The 27,568-nt window shown below is 45.5% G+C and overlaps 1 protein-coding gene across 2 annotated transcripts; it reads right to left on the bottom strand.

Moving 5' to 3' along the window:
• Positions 1-1,306: 1,306 nt before the first annotated feature.
• On the bottom strand, positions 1,307-26,020 carry LOC131666166 (myosin light chain kinase, smooth muscle-like). Of its 2 annotated transcripts, none has more exons than XM_058938576.1 (8): positions 25,496-26,020; positions 12,098-12,310; positions 11,182-11,320; positions 7,499-7,625; positions 7,132-7,360; positions 6,015-6,745; positions 5,089-5,550; positions 1,307-4,732 (listed from the first exon to the last, which is right to left on the bottom strand). In XM_058938576.1, the coding sequence occupies exons 1-8, from the start codon at positions 25,627-25,629 to the stop codon at positions 4,563-4,565; spliced, it is 2,205 nt and encodes a 734-aa protein (XP_058794559.1). In that variant the 5' UTR covers positions 25,630-26,020; the 3' UTR covers positions 1,307-4,562. The 2 variants fall into 2 exon arrangements, with proteins under 2 accessions (XP_058794559.1, XP_058794560.1); XM_058938577.1 differs by lacking the exon at positions 25,496-26,020 and adding an exon at positions 20,615-20,744.
• Between the last annotated feature and the right edge of the window lie 1,548 nt (positions 26,021-27,568).

The following is a 27,568-nucleotide window of genomic DNA, read 5'->3' as shown; positions in this document are numbered from 1 at the left end:
CTGCTCGCGCGGTAACCTGCTGGCGGCTTTGTCTCTGTATTTTTTTCCTGAAAGTTCTCTTCGCGGAGGATACGAGTGCACCGAGCGACCTTACCGAGGGGCAATTCGACGCGGACCACGTCCCGAATCCTTTTTTATTACACGCTGCGGGAAAGCCGAGTATGATCATATTTTCGATCTTCATTTTCATACATTTAAATGTCACGCTTAACATTTCATTAGCGCAGGCGTGGATATACGACGAATGCTGACTACAAAATACTGGCTATTGCGCGATAATACGCATATTTAAATTACTTAGCTATGAAAATGAAAGAATTATCATCTCTACTTTCAATATTCTCAAACTTTCGAAGCCTTGAGAAAAAAACTCGTCGTTTCAAATATCGAAGCGTCGAAATTAATTTTAATTAACGAAGCTCTAATAATCACAAACGACGATTTTTTATTTTGCGTGAAAAAACTGAATTACTTTGCTTGCTGTTAGTTGGCCCAACAAAACATCATGTATGTATTCCGAATACGGCAACACAGGCACGCGTGCGCTACTCAACAATATTCTGAATATAATAAAATTTCACAGTCGTTCGGCAACATAACATTTAATGCTTCGGAATTTTTATTCGGCTCGGGGAACGTAACGCTTACGAAGCAGGTGTAATCAATTGCGTACACCTGAAAATAAGCCGGTACGTACATTCGTAATTTTTTTATCTCCCCTCCCTGGCATGTTTCTCCGTAGAAAAAGCAACGACGCTACATTGATTCATTGTTTCAGCGCGCAGTGCTGCAGTGTGAAATGTTCATTGACGAGTATAGAATCCCGTGCGTACGATGCGTGCAGCCTTGAGCAACTGTACACGAGTACGCGACTTGATGATCTAATGTCGCCACGGAGATCTCCTTTTATTTGTCTCTCTCCTTCTCATTTACCGTAACGTAGGCTCGCTCGCTTTGCAGCTTGTCTTGCGGCTGTTTCCGTGTGTACGTAGCGCGCGCGGGGACACATATATACATAAGGCGCGAACGAATTATCCCTCTACCTGGTGCAATAGCGAAATCGATTTTCAGCGATTAAGGGACACAGCTCTAAAGGGTAATGTGCTCTGCGTACACGCGAGAAAATAGCATACTCGCTCGTTGAACGCATTTCACAACGTCGGGTGTACGCATGTATACCATTTTTAACAGTAGAGAAATCCATTTAATTAATCTGACGGATTTTTATTTTATGAAAGGCAGCTAAAACAAATTTGATAGGGAAATGGACTTGAACATTTTTTTTGAAATAATTATGTTATTTATTTGTATATTATTATTAAAATTATAATAGTAATCTAAATCGAAAATATTTACACAGGTCTGCTTGAATACATTTACAACAGAGATGCATTGGCTCTTTCGATACATAATAATTGACGCTAGCGATAAAGGTCTGTTTGTGTGTATGTATGTATTGTTTTGTGTGGATCGCACGATGACAATGGCAATGACAAGTACATTCGCTTCATACAAAACCTCTCAGAGAAAACTGGGAAAAAGCGACTCGGACGGACGTAAAAGGCGCAGAAGGCGGGTGAATAAAGCGGAAGATACAAAAAAAACAACTACGAATAGCTTGCGCATTGCGCATATAAAAAGAGGGCTGTTCTTTGGCCTTTTTTACTGTATAAAGAACCGCCTCTGTGTGCACCCGCGCGTCCGCTTTGAGTAGAGTAGTCTCTGAGAAAGTCTGGCGCTAAGCATACTTAATTACTGCAGAAAAATGTTTCATTCATCGTGATGGTGATTTTTCTAAATATTGTTTGAATTATTTTTTTTTTTTTTTGCAACCGCTCGAGTTTCATCTGGACGCGTTTAAATACTCGCGTATATAAGTAAAACAATTTCATGCTCGTTAGATGCACCTTCACTTTTACGATTCTCATTACAATGGTTTTACTAATTGATTTGCTCTATCATTACATAAATTATCACTCATGGAAAATCAATTTTTTCTCTTTAGAAAACATACACAAAAATATACATAAAAAAAAATATTGATTAGTGTAAAAGTACACAAAATTAAAAAAACAGTAGCATACGAGTAAAAAAATTGAAGCATATTCATAATATTATATTTGCAACATGTATGTGCATCGAGTAATAGTAGATAGAATTACGTATAAAATTTGATAAAATAAACGTATATTAAAAAAAATAGAGTAAATTTTGATATTTTACAAAATAAAATAAACAAGAATAACGACTCTACAAATATATAGTAATTCACATGGATAATTATATTTTGCATAAATTAAAATATTCAAGCAATATAATTACTTCCTACAAAACAATAATGCGAGGTAAACAAAAGCCGTTTTTTCCGAAGTAATTAAGTGTGCCCAACCCTGCCTTCTTTTATGCTGTGTCGGCCGACTCTTTATGAAGAGTTCACGCTCGTGACTGTGACTTTGCTAAATGCTTATTGGGATCCACACACAGACAACTTGGTGGCGGCAGTTTTTTTAACAAAATGATGGCAATTAAGTATTGGATATCAGTTTCTCTTTGCATCACAAACGTATTCTTTATGCATTTGATTATCTATATTTGTTTTTTCCTCATAGACACATTCTTCAATGTGACATTCGAGTTCAAACAAAGAATTCTGTGACGAATACTATTTCGCTAATTCCTAAAGTAAGAAATAATTCTTATTTTAATACTTCTTTATGACGAATAATTCAATGATTAGGAGGGATATAAATATGTATAGTACGATTTTTTTTCTCTCTTCTTTTATCTTATAAATAATTTAAATTTTATAATTAAATTAATCACAAAATACTTTCATACCATTTGTAGAATACGTCCGCGATAAATACTCAAAAAAAATCAGAATCACAAATTCTTTGTTTAAGTTTCTGGCATGAAATTTTCTTTTTGCAAAAAATTTTCACTGCAATGAAGAAAAAATCACAACGTCTTACATTTTACCACTATCCTGCCAAAAGGATAGGTAATGTCACTCGAATAGTTATTAGTACATGAAGCTGTAGCTACAATTTGCAAAAATGAAAGAAAGAAAAAGCGTTACAACGTCGCTCGTTAGCTGCTCGACCAATGAGCTCGTGTAGTCGCACACACGAAAATAATAATAATAATAGTAATAATAATAATAATAATAATAATAATAATAATAATAATAAGTAGATACAAAGCGAAAAAGAATATGCTCATAGCATTTCAGTGATTCGGAAATTATATGACTAGTAAGTATAGTTTTCATTTTCTTTTGTTTTAAAGTACAGATGCTCCTTTTTGAAAGTAACAACGTACACCACGTGATTGCAGTCATACAAAGCTCGATTAAACGATTTTCCACGTTCAGAAAAATAATTTCAAATACATACAGGTTTTTGTTTTAATAAGTCTCCTTATTAAAATTTACATTTGAAATTGTTTTTTTTTCCAACCAAGGAATCAACCATTCGCCAATCGAGCGTTTAAGATTATACACAAATACTCGAAGAAAAATAAATAATGAATAAAGTCTCTTTCCATATTCGCCACCAAGTCGTGTACGGTACTGAGACACAGCACTGACATGTTTATAATAGATGAAGAACTGCAAGATACTTTCGAAGAGATCGCAACATCATACACTATGCACAAAGGATCCTCAAAGAATATTACTTTATCTCGTTTCATTCTTTGACATCAAAGACTGCTTTCCTCTATTTATTTCTTTTTCTCTATCTTTTTACCTTTTGCTATATAAAGGCACAACGCGCTTGACCGAGGCACGATATGTAATTTTCATTCAGGGTTCATCATATTTACAAGTTATCATCTATGTATAAAAAAATTAAAGATATCGTAGTCCCTGAATGGCAAAATGAACATTGTGATTCTGTGCGTTCGATTCGCGTGATTGTGCTTTCGATTTTTTCTCACAGAAAATGTATAATGATTGATTTATTCGATTAGCAAAAGGCACTATTACTTCGAACTACAACAATTTTAAGTGTTAGCCGAAGAAAAGTTTGGGTCTGTATGCATTTAGGCGGGTAGGTTTGAAGGTAAATCAGTCTCTAAGTCTCTATCGAGGATAACCGGCAAACATCTTGGATTGTCCATCCGCACATATTTCTCAATATAAGTCACACATTCTCTCTGTGTCTCTCTCTCACTCTATTTTTTGAACACATGAAATACATACGTGACACACTAACTCTCCTTCATTCGCGCGCGCAACCATAAATCTATATACACACACTCTGTTTGACTTCGCCTCGAGCACAAGTTACGAAAAAAAATTAAAGTAGCATCCTTCAGATATGACCCTGTTGAAATTTAAACAAACTAAAATATATATTTGAATTGCTATTTCGTTATTTTTTTCGTCGAAATAGAAAACCTTGCGCTCGAGGGACGAACACGGAGCTAGCGTTTATATTTTTTAAATTAGTTTAAAGATCGGCGCAACGACACATCTCGAAATTATTACTATGTACAATGTGAAGTGTCGCGGATGTCGATTTATAATTTACAAAAAGATGAATAACAAAGAACAACATTTACGACGAGCCGTGCACTTGGAATCGTCGAATCCTCGCTTGCACCGACTCGCACTGTACTTCGCTGTAACGCATGTAACGGCCAGCTCTCACTGGTTCGCGTATCACCACTAGGTTTTCGCCTCGATTACGCAGCGCTTCCAGTCCACTTATGCTACGGGTCGTGCTCGCTGAAAAAACAAACGGAAACGTTATAGTTAGGATAAAACTTAAAAGACTTGTGTTTATTTGAAGTATTATTTCGAGAAAATAACTGAAAATGTGATTCAAGAGAATGTATAAAAGACTTTTTTTCTTGAAAATAGATTGAGTGTAATGCTCGACATGATATGAATTACGTTCCTCTCGCTCGACTAAAACAAATGTGATAAACTTTAATCAATTCTTCAGGATAAAATTGCAAACCGTTAAAAATTGTTACTGTTACATTTTATAAGTGGCACTAAAAAATTTTGTTTTTGCAAATAACCGTGATAACAGAACCGATACATGTGTGGTACTAAAACTAAATTTTTTAAGTACTCACTTCTCGTCGTCGAGCTCGTCGTAAGAGTAATGCTGCTAGTGCTACTGGAGCTCGAGCTAACGCCGATGCTCGACTTGCCGGTACTCAGGTGGCTAAAATGATGATCGGTGGCACTGGTGAAACGACTGAGCGCCTTGCTGACAACCCCATTGCATTCGCGTGGCCATACGCGAGGTGCATTTCGCATACTTCCGGTGCTGGTACTTCCGGTGCGTTGTTTCCAACTTTGATTTTCGTTCGCACTGAATGGAAAGCTCGCCCGACCAGCTTGCTGACTCGATTTGCCGTACAGAATGAAATCTAGCGAATCGTCCGAGTAGATGCTACTACGATCGGACGAACTGTCGGTAGATATTTCGGATACCGTATCTGAACCACTGTCGCTGCATTGCTGTTCTTCGCCAAGTATAAATACTGGCGAACATTTGAAAACTTCGCTCACCGAAGATGACGTTGCACTCACTAGAATTGGCAAAAAGAAAAGACAGAGAAAGACGTTAAAGCGATTGTCGTCACAATAGGCTCTTATTCAAATGCAAACAAGAAAAAATGCAGTGCAAAACAGGTCATAAAATACTTTTTTTTACGACAATCGTAGAGTGAGAGAACGCGAAAAAAAACATTACAAAGTAAAATAACCTGTCAATACTCAAAAAGAACACATGTCATTGGCAAAACTTTTCACTTACAGAGAGAAAAGAAACGCATTGCATATGACTAAACACACGCGTCGTATCGATTAATCATCTAAATACCCAGAGTAATTAACTGGTAAAAGGAGCCTATTAATTAACTGATTAGGCGTTGTTGACTAAATCTTGCACTTCAAGTAGAAGCAAAAAAACACCTGCTATGATGCATCACCATGCTAGTACTACTTTATTTACTCCAAAACGAACACAAAAAAAAGAAAATAAGCTGCTTACCCGACGATCTCCTGCATGAAGTGTCCATGCCAAGTACGTCGTCGAATACCTCGAGCAAGTCGGTACTAGCGGAGAATTTTCTCGCTAGAAAATCCATACTCCTCTTAAAATTACTTCGACGTTCGGATGACAATCCACTGAAGTGATGCCTTGTTGATGACGTCGATGTCGAAGATGATGATGTCAGAGGGAAGGTGGAGTTTAAACGAGAGGATATATACGAGTACTCATCGTCGATGGTACTGTTGCCAGTATCGCTTTGCGTAGCCGACATCTCTTCTTCTTCCTCTTCCTCTTTCCGCACCTTCTCTCGTCGTTCCTCTTTTGCATCTTCTTCTTTGTCATAGATTTCGACGACTTCATGCGTCGTCACAGTTGGTACTTCCAGTAAATCATTGATACGAATAGTACTGGTAGTATCGCCCGTCACACTCTCCTCGCATTCCGACACCGTTTGCATGGTTGCTTCGTTCTCGGCAAACTCAGGCTCTGGACTATCGTCACGTGCCGTTTCTTCTTCGTCGAACGAATCGACAAGAATCGGCGATGGTGTACAAGATTCTTCTTCGGGCATTGGCGACGCAGACGAGTAGCACGACGAGGAGGTTGTATCACAGGGTGCTTCTAGGATCTCGCCTGATTCCGAGATCGCCGGAGACAGCGAGTAAGCCATATCATCGAATTTGCTCAGCCAGGGATGTTGCAAACATTCCATTGCTGACAGACGTTCGCTGTAATGAAAAAAAATTGCATTGATTGTGAGACATTTTTACTGATTAAAATGCTTTATTTATCGCGGTGAAAGATGCCTGATAATATTCGTATCTTTCACACAGAAGGAAGTTGCAAACGCACATTATCTACTTCATATATTTCTAAAAGTTATTATCTCTATAACTCTCCTCGGTGTGATTTTCAATTCTGCTTTGTCAACTTTTTATGGTAATTCGAACAATTGTATTGTACAGAGTACTTGGAATTATACACCGTCACTTAATATATTTAAGTGAGACTATAAATAGATGCAGTTACGTATAAAAAAAAGAAATGCATGGAATGCGTTTAGTACTGCTAAGAACACACGAGTTTCCGAAAATACATGATGTCTCCTTTTTACCTTGAATTCTTGACAATGAGTCGGCGTATGAGATCTTGAGCCTCCTCAGAGACCTCCTCGAAGAGGTCGTCCGGGAAGTCAAGCTTACATCGGCTGATGTTACAAAAAGTCTCCTGCTTGGTGTCGCCGCCAAAAGGCGAACAGCCAGTTAACAGCACGTAGAGTAGGACGCCCACAGACCACATGTCCGTTGCGAGGCTTATCGGCTCGTAGTTCAGTACTTCCGGAGCTGTAAGAAAAAAAGACGGGAGGCTCTTCGTTTAATAATGCATGAGGCGATGTTTAAAACGTGACGCAGACAATACAATCGTGCAATGCGACGACGACGAAGAGGGTTCTCTATGAAAAGACGACGACGAAAACTTACCGGTGTAATCGGGTGTTCCGAGGATCTCGCGGATGTCTGCGCCTTGGCTTATGTATCGAGAAATCCCAAAGTCGCAGAGCTTCACATCACAGTCTGGAAAGTCGCCGGTCAACACGAGATTTTGAGGCTGGAACAAAGACAAATCATTTTTATTTTTATTTAATCGTCACGTGACAGCGACGGAAATACATTGTGAGCTGATTTTATTTCAAGTGCCAAGGTGTTTTCATAAAAATAAAAATTCTCATTATTGAAACACGCGTTATCAAAACGATTATATCTCTTTATTAATCAGCCTAATGTTTATTTAATTGATGATTGTATCGAGAGTCCATCTAAGTTTGTCTCTAACATTTGCAATAAAATACCGAGTTTATCGATTGTCAAATACAACGTTAAAAAAAGAAGAACATAAATTAACGACTTTAATTAATTAAAACAAGCTTAACGTACATCGGACAAAGTTCCTTGAAAATAAACAAAAGCCTTATAAATTAACGAGAGCAACATTTAATAAACGTTAGCGTCGTAATTTTTTCGCCATTACCACGGCTAATCTATCATGGAAGATTAGCGAATAAAAAAGTGCAAGATTGGAAAGTTGACGGACGATGATATCATTTGATATATTTCAACGGCATGACATCAGAGAATCCATGTTGTCAAACGAACATCAACGATCGCGACGATTTACAAAAAAAAATGGATATATCGATAAGAGATATGACGAATTTCCTTGATCAATGACAAATCGACGTGAAAAGAGTAATAAACATCATTCATTGTGCCAGAGAAAATAAACCTCCACTAATTATCGGTTAAAACACACCGGCCGTTGCACTTTGCGAATTTTGCATGCGCCTTTATATAATCGAACACAATTGTATAATTTCGACTAGGAAGTAGCGCCTTTGTTTGTACTACTTTTGCCAAGCTGCGCATTATTCATTGACTTCTATCCCCCCCCCCCCCCCACTATCTATCTCTTTTTTATTCTTTCGATACAAGACATTGTGAATTACGCAATGAGTTAATCGACGACACATTTTTCCGAAAACTTGCCACGAGAGTAAGCTACAAGACAGATTTTGCGAGCGAGAGGTATCAAATTGGATCATACACGTGAACAAGAAAAAAATGTACGTCGCGATTTATTCAATTTGGCAAATCCGTTTACAGCGATACTATCTTCTTGTCTCTCTTGAACATGAATCCATTTAGTTATGCCGACGAGGCTACTTGGTAAATCGCATTTTATATATCGTAATAAATATGCGTCATCATTGCTTATTGTCACCGTGTCCTTATTTTCTGACTTGGCCGATTTTTATAATACTTTATTGCACGCGATGAAGAAAATTGACAAGAAATTCTGATTTTTTTATTTGTGTGATTAAACGAGAAAATAAAGGTATGTAGGAAATCGTAAAATAATCGTGAATATGTTAAAATAGTTATTGTGCGATACACGTTTTTTTTTCTTTATGAAATATTTTTCGTACGACAAAGTTTTACGCGATTACGAGTTAGTTTTGAGCAATTATTAGTAATAGCTAAATACGTAAGTAAAAATGTGTTTAATATAGTCAATTCCTTGGCGTCATTAAAGAATTATCAAGGCTAATTAAAAATTATCTATAATTTCGAAACTAATCGATCGAAACCAAACGTAATAATTTTGGTTAGCTATTATTTTTTTCGTATTTCAAAAAAAGACTGGCGTTATATAACTTTTTGTCTGCACAGCGAATAAATTATAAAATCAATCAGAATGTCTGGAATATCGAGAAGTCGGGATTCAATTATTCTTTGATGTAAGTACAAAAAAAGTTAAATCGTCTCTTTTATTTTTTTTGTATTCGTTTCACCACGAGGAAACAGTAGGATCAATGCCATATCGAAAAACCGAAAAACCGCACGCGATAAACAACGAAACAAAAAAGGCCCGAGGATGACCATTCGACCTCAAGAGAGCGAGAGAAAAGTTGGAGGATAGACCGTCGTCGAATAATAATCTGCGCCATTAAAGACAAATTTGCAAGGCGAATTGTTCAAGGAGTTGGAGCGGTAAGCATTGTGTTTTTTTCGCTTCCCACGCTTCGATGCTCTACCTGGCAATTTCGTATGAAAATTAGATCTGTCGCTTGTAAGAGCGTTTATTAATTTTGCAACTAGTGAACGCGCAAAACGTCGCTGACGGCGGCCTTGTTATCTTATCTTATCACGGTAGCGACTGTACTGCGCGCACAGGTATTTGCTTAATTCGATAGGTAAGTGAACGGAGTAAAAAGAGCCCCGAGAATATGAAACGGAACAAGGTCGTGACCTGTGCAAACGTTATATTGTCGAGCCTACTACAATACACCTTCGGCATTGCAAATATTATCCCGGCATTTTTAGAAAGTTCTTGCGGCGACAAATCAATAAACTCCAGTCAAATCGTTAATGTTACGCAAACATTTGCACGGGTATAAATTGAAATGAAACAAAAAAAAAACGAAAAAATTCAAGGAAGCGCGCGTGTGCGTCAGTGATAAAAAAAAAGAAAGAGGGCGAGGAAACACATGGCATCGATCAATACGTACAAATGGCAATTACGCGCCGAAAAGTCGTCGTTATAACGTATAATAATGAAACGTTCGGGCACTTTTCCTTGGACGACGCGATACAAATGAATTTCCCATCAATATCGGGCTCGTAAAAGTTTTTAATCGTCGGCCATTAAGCGGACAATTGAAAAATTATTATTCGCGAATCGGGCGCGGCGTCGATTAATCAGTCGTGCGAGCGCCAAAGCAAAAGGAGAGCGGATTCGAGTCGAGGGCAATTAATCATAAGCCAAAGCAAACAGCGTTAAATATTAATTGAGTTTATACGTTTTATAGGGTTCGCGTATGCAACATTGAATGTCGTGTAATGGGATTGCGCTATAGGCGCGCAGCGGAGAGCGCCAGGGAATATGAGTGGCACCTTGTCTTACTTTGCTCTCACTCGCGCGAGCTCGTTCGCTTAATTTGTACCGTACACCGTCGCGCCGTGGTTCGCTTTTTATTTTAATGAGAGCGCCATTAATTACCGGCTTACTGCTTGGGCGCTTTCATCATTTATTAATCGCGCGCGTTCTTTGTTGCGCGCGCGGCAGCATTCGATCGCGCGTGCCCCGATGGAATTCGACAAGACCAGCGGCGTTATTATCTTATTTTACTGTTTTCGAGTGCCGATAATTATTCGCCGGCTCGTTCGATTGCGTTTCCCTCGACGCGGCCCGGCGGCGGTTCTGCGCTCGCCGACGCGCCGATAATTCCAGACTCGCGCGCCCGAGCAATTTGGTTTTGCGCGAGCGACGACGCGGCGGTGGTCAAATTTAAACAGCACGCCCGGCCTGCGCGGCACGTAACCTTTGCCTCTCGAGCAAGAAGCACACGAAGGGCTGCCCCAAAGCATTCTTGCCGGCCACAAGAGCAACAGCACAGTCGGCAGCTCGAGAGGAGTGTCCGATCTAAAGTTTACTCGGCCGAGGCGATATCGCGCACAGCCGAAGGCGAGCGCACGTGCGTGCGTATAGATATTATTTTAAATAGGAAAGCGGCTCGCCTTGGCAACGCACGATCGACCAGTCAGCGGCCATCGACGAAATCTCCGCGCGTTCCAATTTCGTGCCAATAGTGTCTGCGAGATCTCACCTTAATGTCGAGATGAGCGACGTTTAGCGAGTGCAAGAATGCAACGCCGTCGAGAATTTGCCGCAGGAATTTGGCAGCTTGCCTCTCGTCCGGTATCTCGTCCCTGTCCAGCACCATTTGTAATTCGCCACCAGGAGCTCTGCGCGCCAACAACAGAGTTTCCATTTATTAATTAGCACGAGGTCCTGTATATTGTATATGTGTCGTAACGGTACGCCACACAAAAGGTAGAAAACGGAACCCCATTGTCTGTGTGTATGTGTCTGCGTGTATACCTTACGCACGTGCATTAGACACTTCCTAGAGTTCGAGTTTCTCCATTTGGCGCGCGACTGGATATAATAGTCACCCCCCCCCCCCTTCCCCACACGCTCTCTCTCTCTCTCTCTCTCTCTCTTTAAAAGCCACGAGCTCGTGGGACAATTAGATAATCGTCAGAGCTTTTCCAAGCCACGGCTTTTCATGTAAGTTTATTAATTGTCGTACGCGGCTTTAGTCTCAAAAGCCTTATAATGTGATTAATCGATGTGCGCTTGGCATCGAGGCGTTTTGTCAGTGTCCGTTTTGTTGATTCAATGTCGCTCGTGCGTGTCTGGCAATTTTTTTGCCCATACGATTGTTGCAGATGATCGAGCTTGGCTTTTACTTCCTCTGGAATTCCTTTACTTGTTTGATAATGAAGCTGGCTTGGCAAAGCTCTTTTGTAATTTATACTGATAAATTGTAACGATTAGTTGTCGTTTGCGAGCCAGCATTCGTGTTTCGAGTGTAGCAACGAAAAACACAATCGTATATAAAAATGACGGCGTGCAGATCGCGTGGACGACAATTGTTTGGGATAAAACGAAGGAAAGAGCTGCTATCAAGACGCGAATCGTGTTGTTATAAATCAAGATAAAGGAGAAAATATGCTTACAATTCAAGAACGAGCACCATATCGGTACTCGTCTCGAAGACTTGGTGCAGTGAAACGAGACGCGCGCAGTGCGCCCCAGCGTCCAGCACCGCCACTTCGTGCAACGCCTCGGCCTTCAGCTCTTGAGCACGTCGACGTTTTTTCAGAAACTTGGCTGCCCATTGCTTGCCACTCGAGCGTTCTCTGCAGCGTCGAACTGTTGCGAATTTGCCCCTGAAACGAAAAAACCAGTGGCAACGTTAGATACCGAAGTGTCGGAAAGGGTCGGAGGCTCGCTCGCTTGCTGTCACTTTGCGAACAGCTTTATTAGCGAATCAAATGGAAAAGCGACGATGATGCCAATGAAACGTGCCATCGCGAATGGTCCGTTACCGTCTGCGCTCGCTCGACGTCAAATCGATTTTACGAGGATATTCATGCGCTTGGGAAACCTTGAACGAGAGAATGCGATCAGGAGTCCGCATCGGGAAAACTCGAGCGCATAATCAACAAGAGCGATGCAGGCACGCCTGTATTATTATTCGAGGAGCAGCGTCGATATGTCAAAGCGTTATTGAATCCGCCCCGCTGCACGCGCATTTCACGCAGCGAACGCGCGAATCTTTACGAGAATCGCGATAGCCGATGTAATTGTAATGAAGCCGTGGCTGCGCTGCTGCGGTTGTTACATCCACGGAGCCGAAGCAAACAAAACAGATGCAATGCATATCGCGCTGCACGAGTTTTGTAAATAATTACAAAGCATGGGCGCCGATATTGCATATCGACGAGAGAGAGAGAGAGAGAGAGAGAGAGAGGAGCGAGAGAAATTAATATTTGCGCGACGGCGCGCCGTGGCGCCTCTTCGATCCGAATCTCGATTGTAATAAAGTCCCTTGCGCCCTTTTTTTACCTGCTATCGCACATTATTTCCTCGACGTGCCAATTCCTCATAGGCAGCTCGTTGCCAGTCTTAACTCCCATACATGTGCGGCTTTGCTCTTCTCTTGCGAAAGCTCGCGAGAGATCATATCTCTCGACAGGGATATTCGCCCCGGAATGTGCCGTACGAAAATCTCGCCGGTTCCGTTGTCTTCGCGCGCTAGCGGTTCCTCTTTCTCTCTCTCACGCTTTTGAAATTTTCATAAGCTGACTCAGTCTCAGCTGTACGAGCGTGTACGAGCGTGTACAAGCGCTAGCGGATTTTTATATGCACTGACGCACGCGCACTTCTGTTTTATTACTTCTCCACCGGAATTTCGACATTCCTCCGCCGCTGCCGTTGCTATTGCTCCAAGGGCGTCAACAGAGAGAAAGAGAATACCCCATGAACCATCGATTTCGGTGGCTACTTGGCTATCGATCAACGAGTAGCAGTGAGACAAGAATTGAATTAGAATATTATAAATGAAAAGTAGAAAACGAGTAACTACTCGAAAGAATCGGTGATCGTTGAACACAAAACTCAGCATTTGAAAAGCGAAGGTGCGCGGAATAATCGTGATCAACGACAAGAGAAGGAAAGGGGATCGCCGTATCATAAATTTCTGCTGATTGCCTCGTAAAATCAGTTCCTAAACAAGCGTCATGCACAAATCGCTCTCCGAACAACAAATCAAACTTCCACCTTCGCAGCAGCAGCAGCAGCAGCAGCAGCAGCAGCAGCAGCAGCAGCAGCCTCTTTCTCTTTTGCCCGCTGCGTTGCAGTTGTGTCTTAGGCTTTACCTAACTGGCATGCGCGGGTGAAAGCAGCAGCACCCTGCATTGGAACACGTTACGTAAATTTCGCGCACGAGAGACTGCCGGCGCTGCCGCTTCCTCACGATTAGCATTTCCCACGACGAGGCGAACGTGTGCATCCGACAGAAATAAGAAATTATGAATCAGCGTCGAGGAGCAACGAAAATTTGAACGAAGGTCGCCGGAGATGCCTGATAAAGGCATCCGCTGGAAAACATTGAAGTGGGTCAAGATCGCATACCGAAAATAACACTTTCGAATGCTAAAAATAAAACCGATGGGTGGGTGTATGCAGAAGTGGAGAGAAAAATACGCGCGGCGACTTATCGGCCGGCCATTCTCTTTCATTTGGCGCGTGTGCAATATTGCAGCTGTTCGGCTCTATTCCGGGAATCGAGCACGTGAAAGAGAGTCGCGATCGCGACTGACGTGGAATTGGCTTTCGTAAGAGGCTCTCGCTCGCTGGCGGCCGCGCTGCTTGCATTGTGCAGCACGCGGATGTAGGTGTGGGACAGGCCGCGGTTTTTCTGGAGCGCCGCCGTCGACGTCGCGAAATGCGTTTCGGGGACTCCTCCGACGAGCAGCGGCTGTCCTCGAACAGGAACGTCGCTCGCGCTAATAAGAGAAAACGGTGGAAGCGCCATTGCCAATAAAGTTCGATCGGGACAAAGCGACCTCGGCTATCCGCCACTTCCATTTCCATAAAGACCGGAGAAAAGCACTCGAACCGTCTGTCCAACGCAATTATCATTCATCTCGCGCGGCCGACAACAAAGAGGATGCATATAAACATTGCTCTGGGAATAAAAGGCGTGCGTTTTCCGTCGAAGCGTATACATTCGTGAGGCACGCTGGCGCACGACAAAGATATCTCTCTCTCCCTCGAAAAGCCTGCGCCGCCCTGTCGGTGTCCGTACGGGCACCGGGAATTTAAATGCGAACAAAGAAATCGATCGACGCCGGCACACCACGGGAATCGTTGATTGCGCCTATTTATCCGCGGCCTGTGCAGCGCGGGATCTCTCATCTTCGAGCGCACGCACACGTGATTCACTCGGTCGTGCATCGCATCGCCAAAACCGCTCCGCCTTTGTCAGAGCAAGGTGGGCTAACGTTCGTCTTCAAGGCCGACGCCCGTCGGGGTTCGGCTGTCGAAAGCGCCGTGCGAACCAGCGCCGGCAACGTTACACGCGTGACCCGTCTCGGGCCCCGCTGACCCCTGTCTAAGCGCGCACCGTTAAAGCACGCCCGAGGCGCTCTCTCGCTGCGGACCGAGCGCCAAACCGATTTTCCATACGACCACGTACGCTCGGAGCATAACGGTCGCAGCGTGTGCATATTTATTTATTGCGACTAATGGAATTCCCGATTTTTCCGTCTCGACGCGCAAGCACCACCCGCGTAGCCTTAGCCCCGAGCACGTCTCTGACGAGCGCGCAGCACTCGGCTTCTGACGGCCGAAGAAAATATTGGCGTGTGACCTCGGCCAGAGACCGGAGACCGGAGACCGGAGACCGGAGACTAGAGACCAGAGACCAAAGACCAGAGACTGCTCGATTGTTATCTCTCTGACCGCAGCTAATGTTGATACAAGCGATTTATGACGACGCGGCAATCAACCATTTTTCTTTCTCTCGCGTTGATTACTCATCGTCGTACTGTACGGTTCGTTTAAAAATTGTCGTGACGTCCGTTCGAGCGCGCGTTGCGCAGAGTCCGATCATCGATTTTTCAACCGAGTGGCGCATTCGTAATGCGCGCGAGGCTGGCTTTTTCCAGAGCAACGGAGAATTTTCGCGGCGACGCACGCACACGCGTGTAGCCCTCGGCGGAGGCCGCTCGATAAGGCGGTGGACCGAGCAAGCGTGTGTTGGCTCTCTGGCGAGCGATAAACGACGAAGCAGAGGAGAAAATTGCGATACCGTTGCCCTTCTCTTCGAACGATTTTTCAGAGCTTCTTTTCTTTCTCGTTGTCCGTTGTAAAGGGTGTAACGGTGTTCGCGGGCAATTATATTTTGCCCCATTCAAGGTCGACGAGTTTCGAGGCCGATTGCGACCATGTTTTTTCCTCTGCTCAAGTTTATTACATTGTCTCCCGTGGTTCGCGCGATAATCGCATGAGAAAGAGGAAGCGAGAGTGCGCGAGGAACAAAGAAATTTTTGGGGAAAGAGGACTTGTTCTCACGCGATGTTTATCCCCTCGAAGACGACGAAAAGCGTAACGAGACCCAAATATAATCCTTGGCTACACGCACACAGACACACGGACACACGGGCACACGAGAAGCGGAGGCAGGCAGGCAGGCAGGCAGGCGGCGGCGGCGGCAGCAGCAGCAGCGGCAGCGGCAGCGGCAGCGGCAGCGGCAGCGACAGCGGCAGCAGCAGCTCTTTGTGCTCGCGGCGAGACTCTCTCGGACCCACTTTTCCGCGCGCTGGCCTACATCAATGCTCAGCACTGCTGCAAGCCAAGTCCATCGGTCCAACGGTTTTACGATCTACACTCGATTATAAACTCGCCGCGACTCTTCCTCTTTTTGCATCGGAATCTTCTCCGTTTGCTCCGTTTGCAGATCGATGAGCAGTTTGTTTATAAAACGAGCGTGAGTCGTTCGGAATCGGGGTGATCGGGGTGATGGGGGTGAATCGCGCTTTGATGATCGTCGGTATATCGAACGAAGCATAGCCCTTGGAGGCGCGGCTCTAACGAGCGTCCGAGTTTGTTTAGTCTGCTGGCAGGAGCTGAGACAGCGGACGCCTCGGCGAGCGCCGCCCGGACGCGGAGACTTGAATGCCGAGGGAGCGAGGATCCGTAGCACTCGGACCAAGCGGCCCGTTTCCACGGCAAGGTCGCGCCGCGTCTCCGAATCATCTTCTCGCGACAAAGCCCAACCGAGGAAAGTCCAGCGTGCCGGAGACCCGGATATATATATATATATATATATATATATATAAGCGACATAACGGTGAAGGTTGGAAGACAGCTGGCAGAAGAGGAAAAACAGCCGCGTGCTTTATTAGGAGCGAGTTTCAATTGGCGACGACGGCGACTCTTCGCGCCTTCTCCTCGGCAGGAGTATGTGTGCCATGAGGCGGCGAGCATGGGAACGCCGCGCTTCCTTTTTAAATGCCCCCGAGGCGATGTGCGCGCGCGAGAAAAGAGAGGCCTTCGTGATTCGCTCGCGGCGCTCACTGGCCAACATCCACACGTTACATTCTGCACCTTCCTCCGCTTCTTCCTCCTCCTCTTCTTTTTCTTTTTTTCCTCTTTTTTTTATTGATGTAGCCCTCGGTGCGGTCGACGAAAATCGACTCCGAGCGGTTTCGATTATGAGTCGATCGCTCGAACTCGCTTCTTCTGGAGAACACAGTGGCCGAGTGGAGCGAGCACCACGACGCCTTTCCTCCTGCCCGTGACAACCGATTCAATTAACAAAAGCAGCGCGCATCCGCTTTGATAATCGTGAGACGAGGCTCACGCGCTTGCATTCTCCCTCTGTCTCTCATTGCGCATCCTACCTACCGCACTTCTACATAGAAGCCTTTGCACGGCGCTTGAAATTTTAAAAATAATTCTCCAGAGCGAGGGAGCGTGAGTCACATGCCGTCGTCGCTGTCGCCGCCGCGCGGATATTTCGAGCTTTGGAATTTCTCTCGCGCGCGCGCCTTAACCTCGCGCAACAGCCCTGCGTGTGTGAAAGAGTGGCAGCCAGCCAAGATATGCAAAAGAGGCGAAAAAAGAGCTTATCAATGAAGTTTGCAGCTGTGCTTCGCGCGTACACATACACACACACACACACTTGTGCGGTCCAGGTACTGGCAGTCTTTAAACAATTGCAATGATGTGTAAAGACTGTTCCTGGAAGTGGAGCCGGCAATCGAGCCAGTTGTGTGTACACTCGCTTGCAAAAGAGAGCAATAAAAGCTTGATCACGGGGAACCGCACAGAGATACGCGCGAAACCGTAGAACGATAACTGACAATTTCTGTTAGCGAGCAATTTATCGCGCGTCGAGATGTGTCCCGACAATGGTAATCTAGTCTAGATACGTTTTCGCGCGTGTCACGATGACTATTTTTTTTTCTCTCTCGCTCGCGTGTAGATCGGACTGGAATAACAAAGCTCTTGACGCACTTTAAATAAAGCTGATTAAAGTTTATCGTGGCTTGTCTTGCACGTGACGAAACGATATATAATGTTATGGACACGCGCGTGTGTGAAATTTCTAACGAGTTCCGAAACGGTTTCCACCTCGTTCCGTTTCATAATTTTTGCCAGGTGTGCTTTCTTACTGTGCACCAGGTGCCTCGGTTGTGCTGTCTCGCGTAATATCGCTGTTAAAGTAAAAAAAAGAGAAACTATCGATTTATTGAATCCAAAATCGCTATTGAAAAAAACAGTAGAATCAATTTAAAGGGATCTCCGGTCGTCGTAGCTTTGATTCGCCGAAAAAGGTGTTGCCATAGAGAACGCGACCGTTGGCTTTCTGCTGTATTATATTTATATATACCTGCCGCAGTGGCGGTTGGCTGAAATTCCAATGAGATTTAGTCAGCGAATGTCTCACGAGGCGCTGTAACGGCAGTCTCTGTCAATGGAACTTTAGAAATTGTGAATGACCGCCTCGCGAGCTGCACAAGTGCACAAGTTTGCACTTTGAAAATTAATATTCGTGGCAAGCTTCCTTCATCGAGCGAATGTGTGTCGGGTCACGTGTGCTTGTCGGAACTCAACTAACGAACGATTGTAAATATACAACCTAATTAAGACTTTATATCCCACGCGCGTTAAAGTCACGACGTACTTGGCTTTTTTGCCACTCCGAGCAGTCTTTAATCTGTAACTTCGGAGCACCGTTATCAAAACATTAAAGCGTCACGCGTTCGCACTTTTTTTCTAGGTCAACGTCCTCGATTATAACGACGGAGAGAAAAAAAAATCGATCGAATTGCGCGCCGGACCTCCAACTTGTTTCTGGCGAGCTCCCCGGAAACGTCGACAATTTGTTACGCGTCGCTCGATTTTGCGCGGAGGTTTTACGCATTGGAACGCACGCGTGCGCGCGCACACACGTGCATACGGAGGCGGAACCGTAGCTCTTGCGATCGCGCGAAATTTCTAGAAAGTTAGTGTGTCTGCGGCACAGTTTTCTTGATTTATTTCGTAAAGCTAAAGCGTAGCCGCATAACGAGGCGCATGAGCAGCCGCACTTACATAAGGTAATTAAGCCGCGGCGCGAGCGCGCGATAAACGTGCGTATCCGAGAGACCTTTTCATTAAATTTTGCGCGCGACGAGCATTCCGCTTGAGCCTATACAAGCGCCGCGCTCCAGATATTTATAGATTCGTTTAAAAGGGCGAGACGCGCAAAGAATCCGTGCGGATTGCCGGCTTGCGCGCAGACTCGCGTCCGTTCTGCGAGCCACGTGCCTTTTATTGAGGAAGTCGAAGCCGGCGACAGAGCGTATTTTTCGTTGGCGCAGGTTTTGCAACGCGAATCGTAAGACTGGGTTGCCCCGGTGTAATATCGCTTCAGCGCGGCAGCCAATCGAACTCCCCGGTTCGAATCGACGATTCGGCCAAATGCAAACCGAAAGTTTCGGAAAGGCGCAGAGGTCGAGCGTCCCCGAGGAGAGCTAAGCTCAGCCGGCGCCACGTCACGCCCGTGTGCGTTCGAGCACGGCTGGTTGCGCAAAAAGCACAAAGCCACGAAAATTAGCATACAGTAGCCCTGTGCATCCAACACCATCTTGACGTAACGTTAGAGGTGGGCAATTCTGTCCCTCTCTCCATCCGGCAGAGATTAGTCATCTACGAAGTTGGCGCAAAACGCTCTCCCGCCACTATATATACGTGACTAACGCTCGAGGAATTTCTCTCTCTCTCTCTCTCTCTCTCTCTCTCTCTCTCTCTCTCCCTCGTGGCGTCGCGCGCGCGTGCGTACATGTTATCGCCAAGAGACACGCATGTACCGATTTATCCGATTTATCGGTGGAAAGTGTCGCCGCTCGGCGGCGCTCACACGTACACCCTGATATTGCGTTTCTGGTCGGCGCGCGTGCCAAAATAAAAGTGACGTCGCGACGTCAATAATTTCGCCATTACGCGACAGAGAGAAAGCTTTGATATGCCTTGCACAATGCATCTCGGCGATCCGCGATGGATCGAAGGATCGATATTACAATAAGAAAACCGGATGACTGTGGAGAATCGGATGGAGGCAAACATTTCTGACGTAACGCGTATTTTGTAAAAGTGCAATTGAAAAAGACACGTTAGTAGGTCATCGCAGAGCCGCTTAAGGAACGCGTAAGATAATCTCGCGCACCCGCGCATTGAATATTTTGATTGTAGAGTACGAAATGCGCGAGCGAAATGAAAAAAGGCAGGAAAGCAGGTTAATTGGGGAGCGAATGGAACGAAAATGAAGAAAATGAAGAAAAAGGAAAAGGCAAAAACAATGAGGCGTTTAGGGCCCATTTCCAAGCGTAATAATCTCCTTATATTATTTCTTTTTTCTCACGCACGCACGCACTTTCACGGGCCGTTAATTGCGATAACGCCAGAGAGATAGAGAGATATCCGATTTCTCGATGCTCCTCGCTAATTGTTATCTGTCCATTGATTAAGTCTTGCGCCTTGCGGCGGCGCATCAGTGTCAAGTGCGCACGTACATGCGCATAGAAAGCTCTTGTACGACAGAAAAGCAACAAGAGAGAAGTGGGTTGAAAAGCGTTGAAAGAAGCCCTTGGAATAGCATCTCTCTTTTCACGAAATCGGAGACGCGCATGCACACTCACCTTGACACGTCTCATTGTCTGGCGCTCTCTCGAATACTCCCGCAACTTAACCGCGTTTCTTTCTCTCCTCGGCGCTCCGATACGAGCCTTCGCTTTTCCTCTCCGCCACGATCATTCGATGATTTATCGACGACGATTCTTGCGCAAGTGTACACATTGTCGTTCCGCATTCCTGCAGCGCCGCGACGGGCTACGATTATCGACGCGCGCACTTGCGCGAACGGCCAAGTGAACGAAATAACGACTAAGCGCTGCAAAGGTTACGTAAAAAAGAGCGAGGATAGGTCGGAGTGGGGGCGCGCGAGTAAGTTGAAAAGTCACCTCTCACTGCTTCGGCGCGGCCTTCACGCTCGCAAGCGCGCGCGACATTTAACGGATTCGCGCGAGCGAGAGAGTTTTTCTACGCTCGTCGCGGCCGCGGCGCGCTGCAGAATGAAGAAAGTGCCGCTGCAAGCGCGACCGAGCACTGGATTACTCGTGGAAAAGCGCGCGGAGACGTCGCCGATGACCGTCTTACTTCGGGCCATCCACGCCGAGCTCCTCGATATTGCCAAAACTTCCCCAACATCTGCGTCTGCGATGTGTAACCTAATATTATCGAACTTGACTTACAATTCCATTCCTTTCATTTTTACTTTCAACGTCTCTCGGATTTTGGACTCGTGCGAACCGATCGTCGAAATTGCCCTCCAGACATGTATCTCGAGGCATACCAAACGCGTTTCGTTTTCACGCCTGTCTCGCGCGCCCCCTTTTCAAACTATAGCAGTCTAGTAAAAATTAAGCGAGCAAGAATTTTCTCTCGCAGTACCGGAGAGAAGTTTTATCTCCCTCTCTCTCTCTCTCTCCCGTCGTACATTTACTCAACGATACAATAATTTATACGGCATGCGCACACAATGTAATCAAAAAATGCAGACAAGTCAGTATTTATCTTTATTTATCTTATCGAGATAACAATCGAGAGAGAAAGAACACGAGTTGAACGATGAGCTACAACTGTCGGCATATGCATACACCAGGGGCGGTACCAGAAACAAAATATTCCATGGAAAAGAAATTTGGAAAAGAGTGCAGTCGGAGCTGATGCAGCGGAGCGAAAACACGTATAATTGAGTTTTCGGCGAGGGAAGATGGATGAGTAAGCTGGCGCTGCGGCGTCCCACGACGAGACCAACATGTCGTTCTACGTATGGTTAGAGTGCCACTAACGCCCAGGTAGACGACTATAATATAATGTCACAACGGCGGTGGCGGCGGCGGCGGCGGCGGCGGCGGCAGCAGCAGCGGCGACGACGACGACGGTAGAAAGAAATCGAGTAGCGTGCCCTTTCTCTCGCTCGGTCGCGAGCTCGAGAGCGTGAGCGGAGGATTTTTCGCATTCCAACGCGCGCCACGCTCGCGACGCGACATTGCTAAGGTCGTTCCTTAATCTCGAACGGCGTCACCGTGGGAGGCCCGTGAGTATGTGTCCCTCCTCCAAAAAAGTGTGCCGAGTACCGCTCTTTGATTCTCTTTTTCCTTCCTCGCTTTCAAGATATATATATATATATATATATATATATATATATATATATGTATGTATGTATGTATATATATAAACATCTTTATCTGCGAGCTTTTCTCATTTTTGTTTCTCGATCGACGGACAATGTTTGTATAATGGTGAAAGCCGGCTGTACACTGCGGGCTACTTAAACACACATTAGGCGCGTTTTCGGACGATTTTCGAGAAGAGAGATTGTCCTTACATTCCTGAGGCTTCGTCGCAACGCTCAAACAACATTCTCTTGCTTCTTGTCCGCCTCATAATTTCAACGCGAAAGACATACGATAACAACTAGTACTTGTGTCAGTTACTCCAAAGTCGAAAGGGATTTTGAGGTCGCCGACAATGCAACGTCTGTTCTCGTCAGGCGGGCGTACTTTTTTTGGTCCCAAGAGGAATACACCGGGAGAGGAGCATCTCTCTCCTCCTCGTTGCGCACTTTTTCCCATGTTCACTTAGACAATCAAACAGCACGCACTGCAAGTTTAACGTGGCACGGAGCGGCCTGTACGCTTCTCGCTCTCTTGTCCTCATTTGTTTATTCTAAGCGCACACCCCGAGTTCTATTTTCCGCTTCCGGCCCCGAAATATCGATTCGCCAGCGTCGGCCTCGATTGTGTCGTCGTCGGCAGCCGGCTGCTCGCCAGTGTGCAGCTGGTCGCGCTGTCTGTCTCGGCAGCTGACGCCTTTGTCTCGATCGCGAGATTCGGCGTGATCGTATCCCTGGACGTCGCCCGAGAAGACACCCGACGTGTCGTCACCGCGGCGCGCGGTTACGTTATCTACGCGTTGCGCAGTGCGCGTATAACGATTTCACGGCCTTCCGTTTTTTTTCTCTATGCGGCGATGCGCGTGCATACGACGGACGATGTTTTAGTAACACGAGTAGCATCGGTCATTTATTTTGTGCTCTCGCGCACATTCTCTCTCTCTCTCTCTCTTCTATACTTTCAAGTGTCCCCCCGGCGCGCTCGTCTCTTTATACGCGAAACCGTTATTGCTTAACGTCGCTTGCTTGCGCGACTCCTGTGTTTTCCAACGCGTTAGCTCTCAAAGTCGTTTAGCTCGCTTATAATTGCTTGATTAAATTATCGCGCGAAGGCGAGCTTGCGAGGCAGCGCGACACTCGTGCGTTGAACAACAAAGGAAATTCGCGCAGCCGATATCGAAAGCTAATTGAAGATCGAGCAGTCTGCTGGCCCACGCGACGACCGATGAGTAAGTGCATTATCTGTGCAGGCGCTACGAAAGAAGAGCTCGCAGGCAGATGCCAATCGAAATTCGTGGAAGGAGAAGTATGCAGAAATAATCGGCGACACGAACAGCAGTGGGAGGAGTGCTATATAATGAATGGCAGCAGGGCGGCGATGCGTGACGGGGTAGGCGACCTTCAGCCGCGACTGATTATGCTGCTTTGCCACCGCCGCCGCCGCCGCCGCCGCCGCCACTGCTCGAGTAATTTACGGTTAGCTCCTGTCCATCCCAGCGGCGGAAACTGAACGAGGTCGAGAATACTCGTGTGACCTCTCGTGACTCCTACCCTTTATCTAGGCGCGCGGGCAGACGGCGAGAGAGAGAAACAATGCCCGATGCTAATGGGCTCAGTAGGACGAGCACGACGCGATCGATGCCCCAGAGATCGATGAAATTCGGACGCCAGCAGTTGAGCGCTTGTTAGAACGACGCCAGCTGAGGATGCACATAATGGCCAGATGTTTTATCCAGGTTTTGTAACTGCATGCGGGCTTTCAAGGGGAGCAGCGATGCCTCGTGCGCGTCGATCTACACCAAGTAGAGCTTCTGGCGCCGCGGACTTGCAGTTTATATTGGGGCAATGAGATGAATTATAGCTGCCGGAAGATTTTGCCTTCTTTTTTATGACACTGCACAATTGGACCAAATCCAATTTCTGATTTTCTTTTCTTTGCCGTCAGTCAAGCGACGATCAGTTGACTACGTCTGATTGTTTTCTCGTAAAGATCTAATAAAAGTCATCGCGTATTTTAACCAAGGAGCGCTTAACGCGAAAAGCTAGAAAAGATACGTGCGCGCTTGCGTGTATATACTCATTAAACTATGCGAGTTTGAGTACGTTCGACCATGTATTTACAAAACTACCAGACATTTTCAAATTCCTGGTATTTTCGATCAACTTTCCTAAGCTTACGTATAAATGTCATTACATTCATAAAAATACGCGTAAGCTCATAATGTCGAAAGGAAATAAAAAAAAAAGCATTCCAGTTTCGCCGTACAATTGATATCTGCTGTAGCCAGTACTTAATTTGAGAACAATGCGAAGCCTATATAGTAAAGTGACAATTGCGTCCTTCGTGACAACGTGAATAACATAAGCGCGCACGCCGTGACTTTGAAATTCATTACATCACATTTGAAAAAGAAAGAACAGCAGAAAAAGAAAATACGTAGGTAAAGGCAAGATAATTACTCGGCAGATTTCTCTAGAGTGGCGCGCGAGGAGAGCGGCATCGTCGTTCTCTCTCACGCTCTTTTCTCGACAGGTTAAAATTAGCCAATAAATCAAGCAAAATAACGAACGAACGTCCCTTCGTCCGGTTGGTGCGGCATGGAACTAAAACGCACCAGAAAACTAGACTCTCTCTTTCACGCTTCAGCCCCGCGCGCCGAGAGTAAAGGCTCTAAAACGTCAAACGGACGCGTACGGAGCGCGCGAGGAGAGCAGCGAAGAAGCGAAGCGCAAGCGGGGGCATCGCACCGTGTCGGCAGAGTGGCTAGAGACGATGCCCGCGGAGGATTTTACGAGTGCTCGTAACGCAAAGCGCAGCCTTGAACTTTTCCAATTCCCCCCTGCACCACACGCCTCCGAGGGTGCAGATGTGCTTGCCCATGCACGAACTGTTCAACGACAGCACCAAACACGCAATAATAGTAACGCCAATAGTGTCGTTGCTGTACTCGCCAATCGGCTACGACTCCTTTCGCACGCACAATGGAATTAAGCACGCTCAGTGCAATTAGGCTCTACTGTACACACGCGCACACTATTCAAGTGGGCATGTAGCAGTCAGACAGCTCGAGCAAAGTTTAAATGGTGTGAGTGAGAGCGCGCGCACTTTAACCCCTTCTTGATGAGAACAAACGGTCGGTCGAGCGCGATTTCGCAACGCCAATAATTCATCGTTTAAAAAGCCCCAAGAGAGGTTTCGATTTGCAACCGAACGCTCCTAACACATACTATTTATACGTATACGCATGTCCCTAGCAGTCCTTTAAATCACTCGTCTACTGTATGCACACTGCGAGGAGGATAAACGATAACGAACCGCCTTCACTGATAATGAAAAACTCACCTGGCGAACGGCTGCTCCTCAACTTCGTAAAGCTCCTCGAGACTTTGCTTAGCGAGGAGTCGCTCGAGTCTTTCGGCCGTTGGAGCAAGGTGGCCAGGGATGCCGGTCGTCTCGAACAAACCCTCACCCGCCATCGCAAGTCAAGTTCGAAGAACAAACCAACGACTCCTCGCGAACAATGTCGTCGTGATAGTTTTTTCTGGACCTCTGGGAGAACGAGCGCACTTTTGGATGGACTTTCTAAGATCTCAAACAAAGTATGAAGAGGAGCAAAATCGGAGAATGTTTGTTTACACACACTCGCGACTGCGACGACAACTCGAATGATGATTGTAGTACTCGCGCTGCTGCATCTTGCCACGTTCACAGGCTACACGAGACTACCAGCCTAGGAAGGTTCGGCGCTCCATACCACCGAGAGAGAGAGAGAGAGAGAGAGAGAGAGAGAGAGAGAGAGAGAGAGAGAGAGAGCGCGCGCCGATGGAAGGTGGAGAGGAGAGACATTGGGTGGGGGTATATAGTCTCTTTGTCGGCTGTATGCTTTCTCGGCTGTGATCGGCCACACTCGGCAAGTTCGTTAGCTGTAGAGCGCCTTTCATATGCTGTTGCCGTGCGCTGCCTGCTGCTGCTGCGTGGCCGTGCAGCCTGCCAGGACCTTTTATGCGTTAGGCTCACTTTGCAATGCGACAAGGGATATATAGGACCCTATGTCGTTATTGCCTGTGGTTTCCCCGGGTACGCTTGATTCGATGATTTATTATGGGGGATCTGGACGTGCGATTAATCGTGTAATTTTGGAGCAACCGAATGTCTAGCATTAATTTATATATGTTGCAAGGTTTTTAAATTTCAGATTGGCATTTAAAACAAGGTCTCTCAGCGTGTAACTCTCTCTCTCTCTTTCTCTCTCTCTCTCTCTCTCTGTTTAAAGAAGTATTTCAAAATATTTACACTTGATCAAATTGATCTATTTGAACAAATTGATCGCGATGTAAATTTCAATAAAATGTCAAGATAAATTGACAAATAAAAAATACTTATCAGTGCCGTTGAAGAAAATGTGACTTGTACAATGCGAGCGTTTGCCACTAAAATTTCTATTACAATATAGAAAAAAGCTTTTGATAGTAGACGTTATAATCCACGTAGATTTACGATGAGCGAACTATTGTGCAAACACTAATGCCATTACTGGTAAGCCAATATCGTTAACATTTATTGGGGTGCAGCAGAAGCGAAGGGAACCATGGCAGCCTGCCAAAGTCATAAAACAATTCAAAAAGTTTTGAAACTGAGCAGAGCAGAACACTTGGAGAAAATTGTCCGAATGGGCTGCGGACGCGCCGCTCTAACCGTTTTTGGTTTTAGGGGCTTTTCCTCGCAGGTTAGCGCTGATTGTTGGCTGCATTAGCGAAGTGGACATCAATCGGGATCACTAAAAAACAATGGTCTGCCACCAGCAACTGCTGCGCAATGGTCGCGGAACCTTTATTGCCTTAGACCCTTTTTTTCCTCTTCTTCTGACTGCCTGCGTACGTCTCTCTTCTCTTCCCTGGGGAAACATCTGCACAATCGATCTGGTGTGGCGCGGCCGAAAAGAAAGAGAACGAAATTCTAAAGAATACGTACTCGCACGCGTCTTTCGCTTCGTCTGAGAGGTGTCCGTTTTGACACTCGCCGAGAGGCACGCAACGAAACCCTCGTGCACGATGTGCGATATTACACGTACAATAAAAAGTACGCGAGTTTCGTCATCTTTCTTTGCTTCTCGTCTCGCGGCTTTTACTTGAGTCATCAGAACATACGTCCGTTACCTGTGTGAGTGTGTCTTTTTCGATTCCTTGCTGCTACACGTGTTTATTTGATGTTATACTTGAAAATAGAGCACGGCAATCGGAATTTTAGGCTGTTACGGATCGCGCGATTTTCATCATTCCGACAAGCAGAATGCCAGTGTGGTTTGTTGTGCCTCCGTATTGTTTTACTCACCGAGTAAACTTGACGCTCGATTTATTTTGACGCAACGAGTTTGAAGAAAATTGGAACTCCAAATAGATATTTCATCGAACTGTA

This window comes from Phymastichus coffea, unplaced genomic scaffold, assembly GCF_024137745.1.
Source record: "Phymastichus coffea isolate CEN01 unplaced genomic scaffold, Cenicafe_Pcof_1.1 PCOF00057, whole genome shotgun sequence".
Lineage (NCBI taxonomy): Eukaryota > Metazoa > Arthropoda > Insecta > Hymenoptera > Eulophidae > Phymastichus > Phymastichus coffea.
Note: the sequence above shows the minus strand (reverse complement) of the source record. Positions and strands in the feature narration are given on the sequence as shown.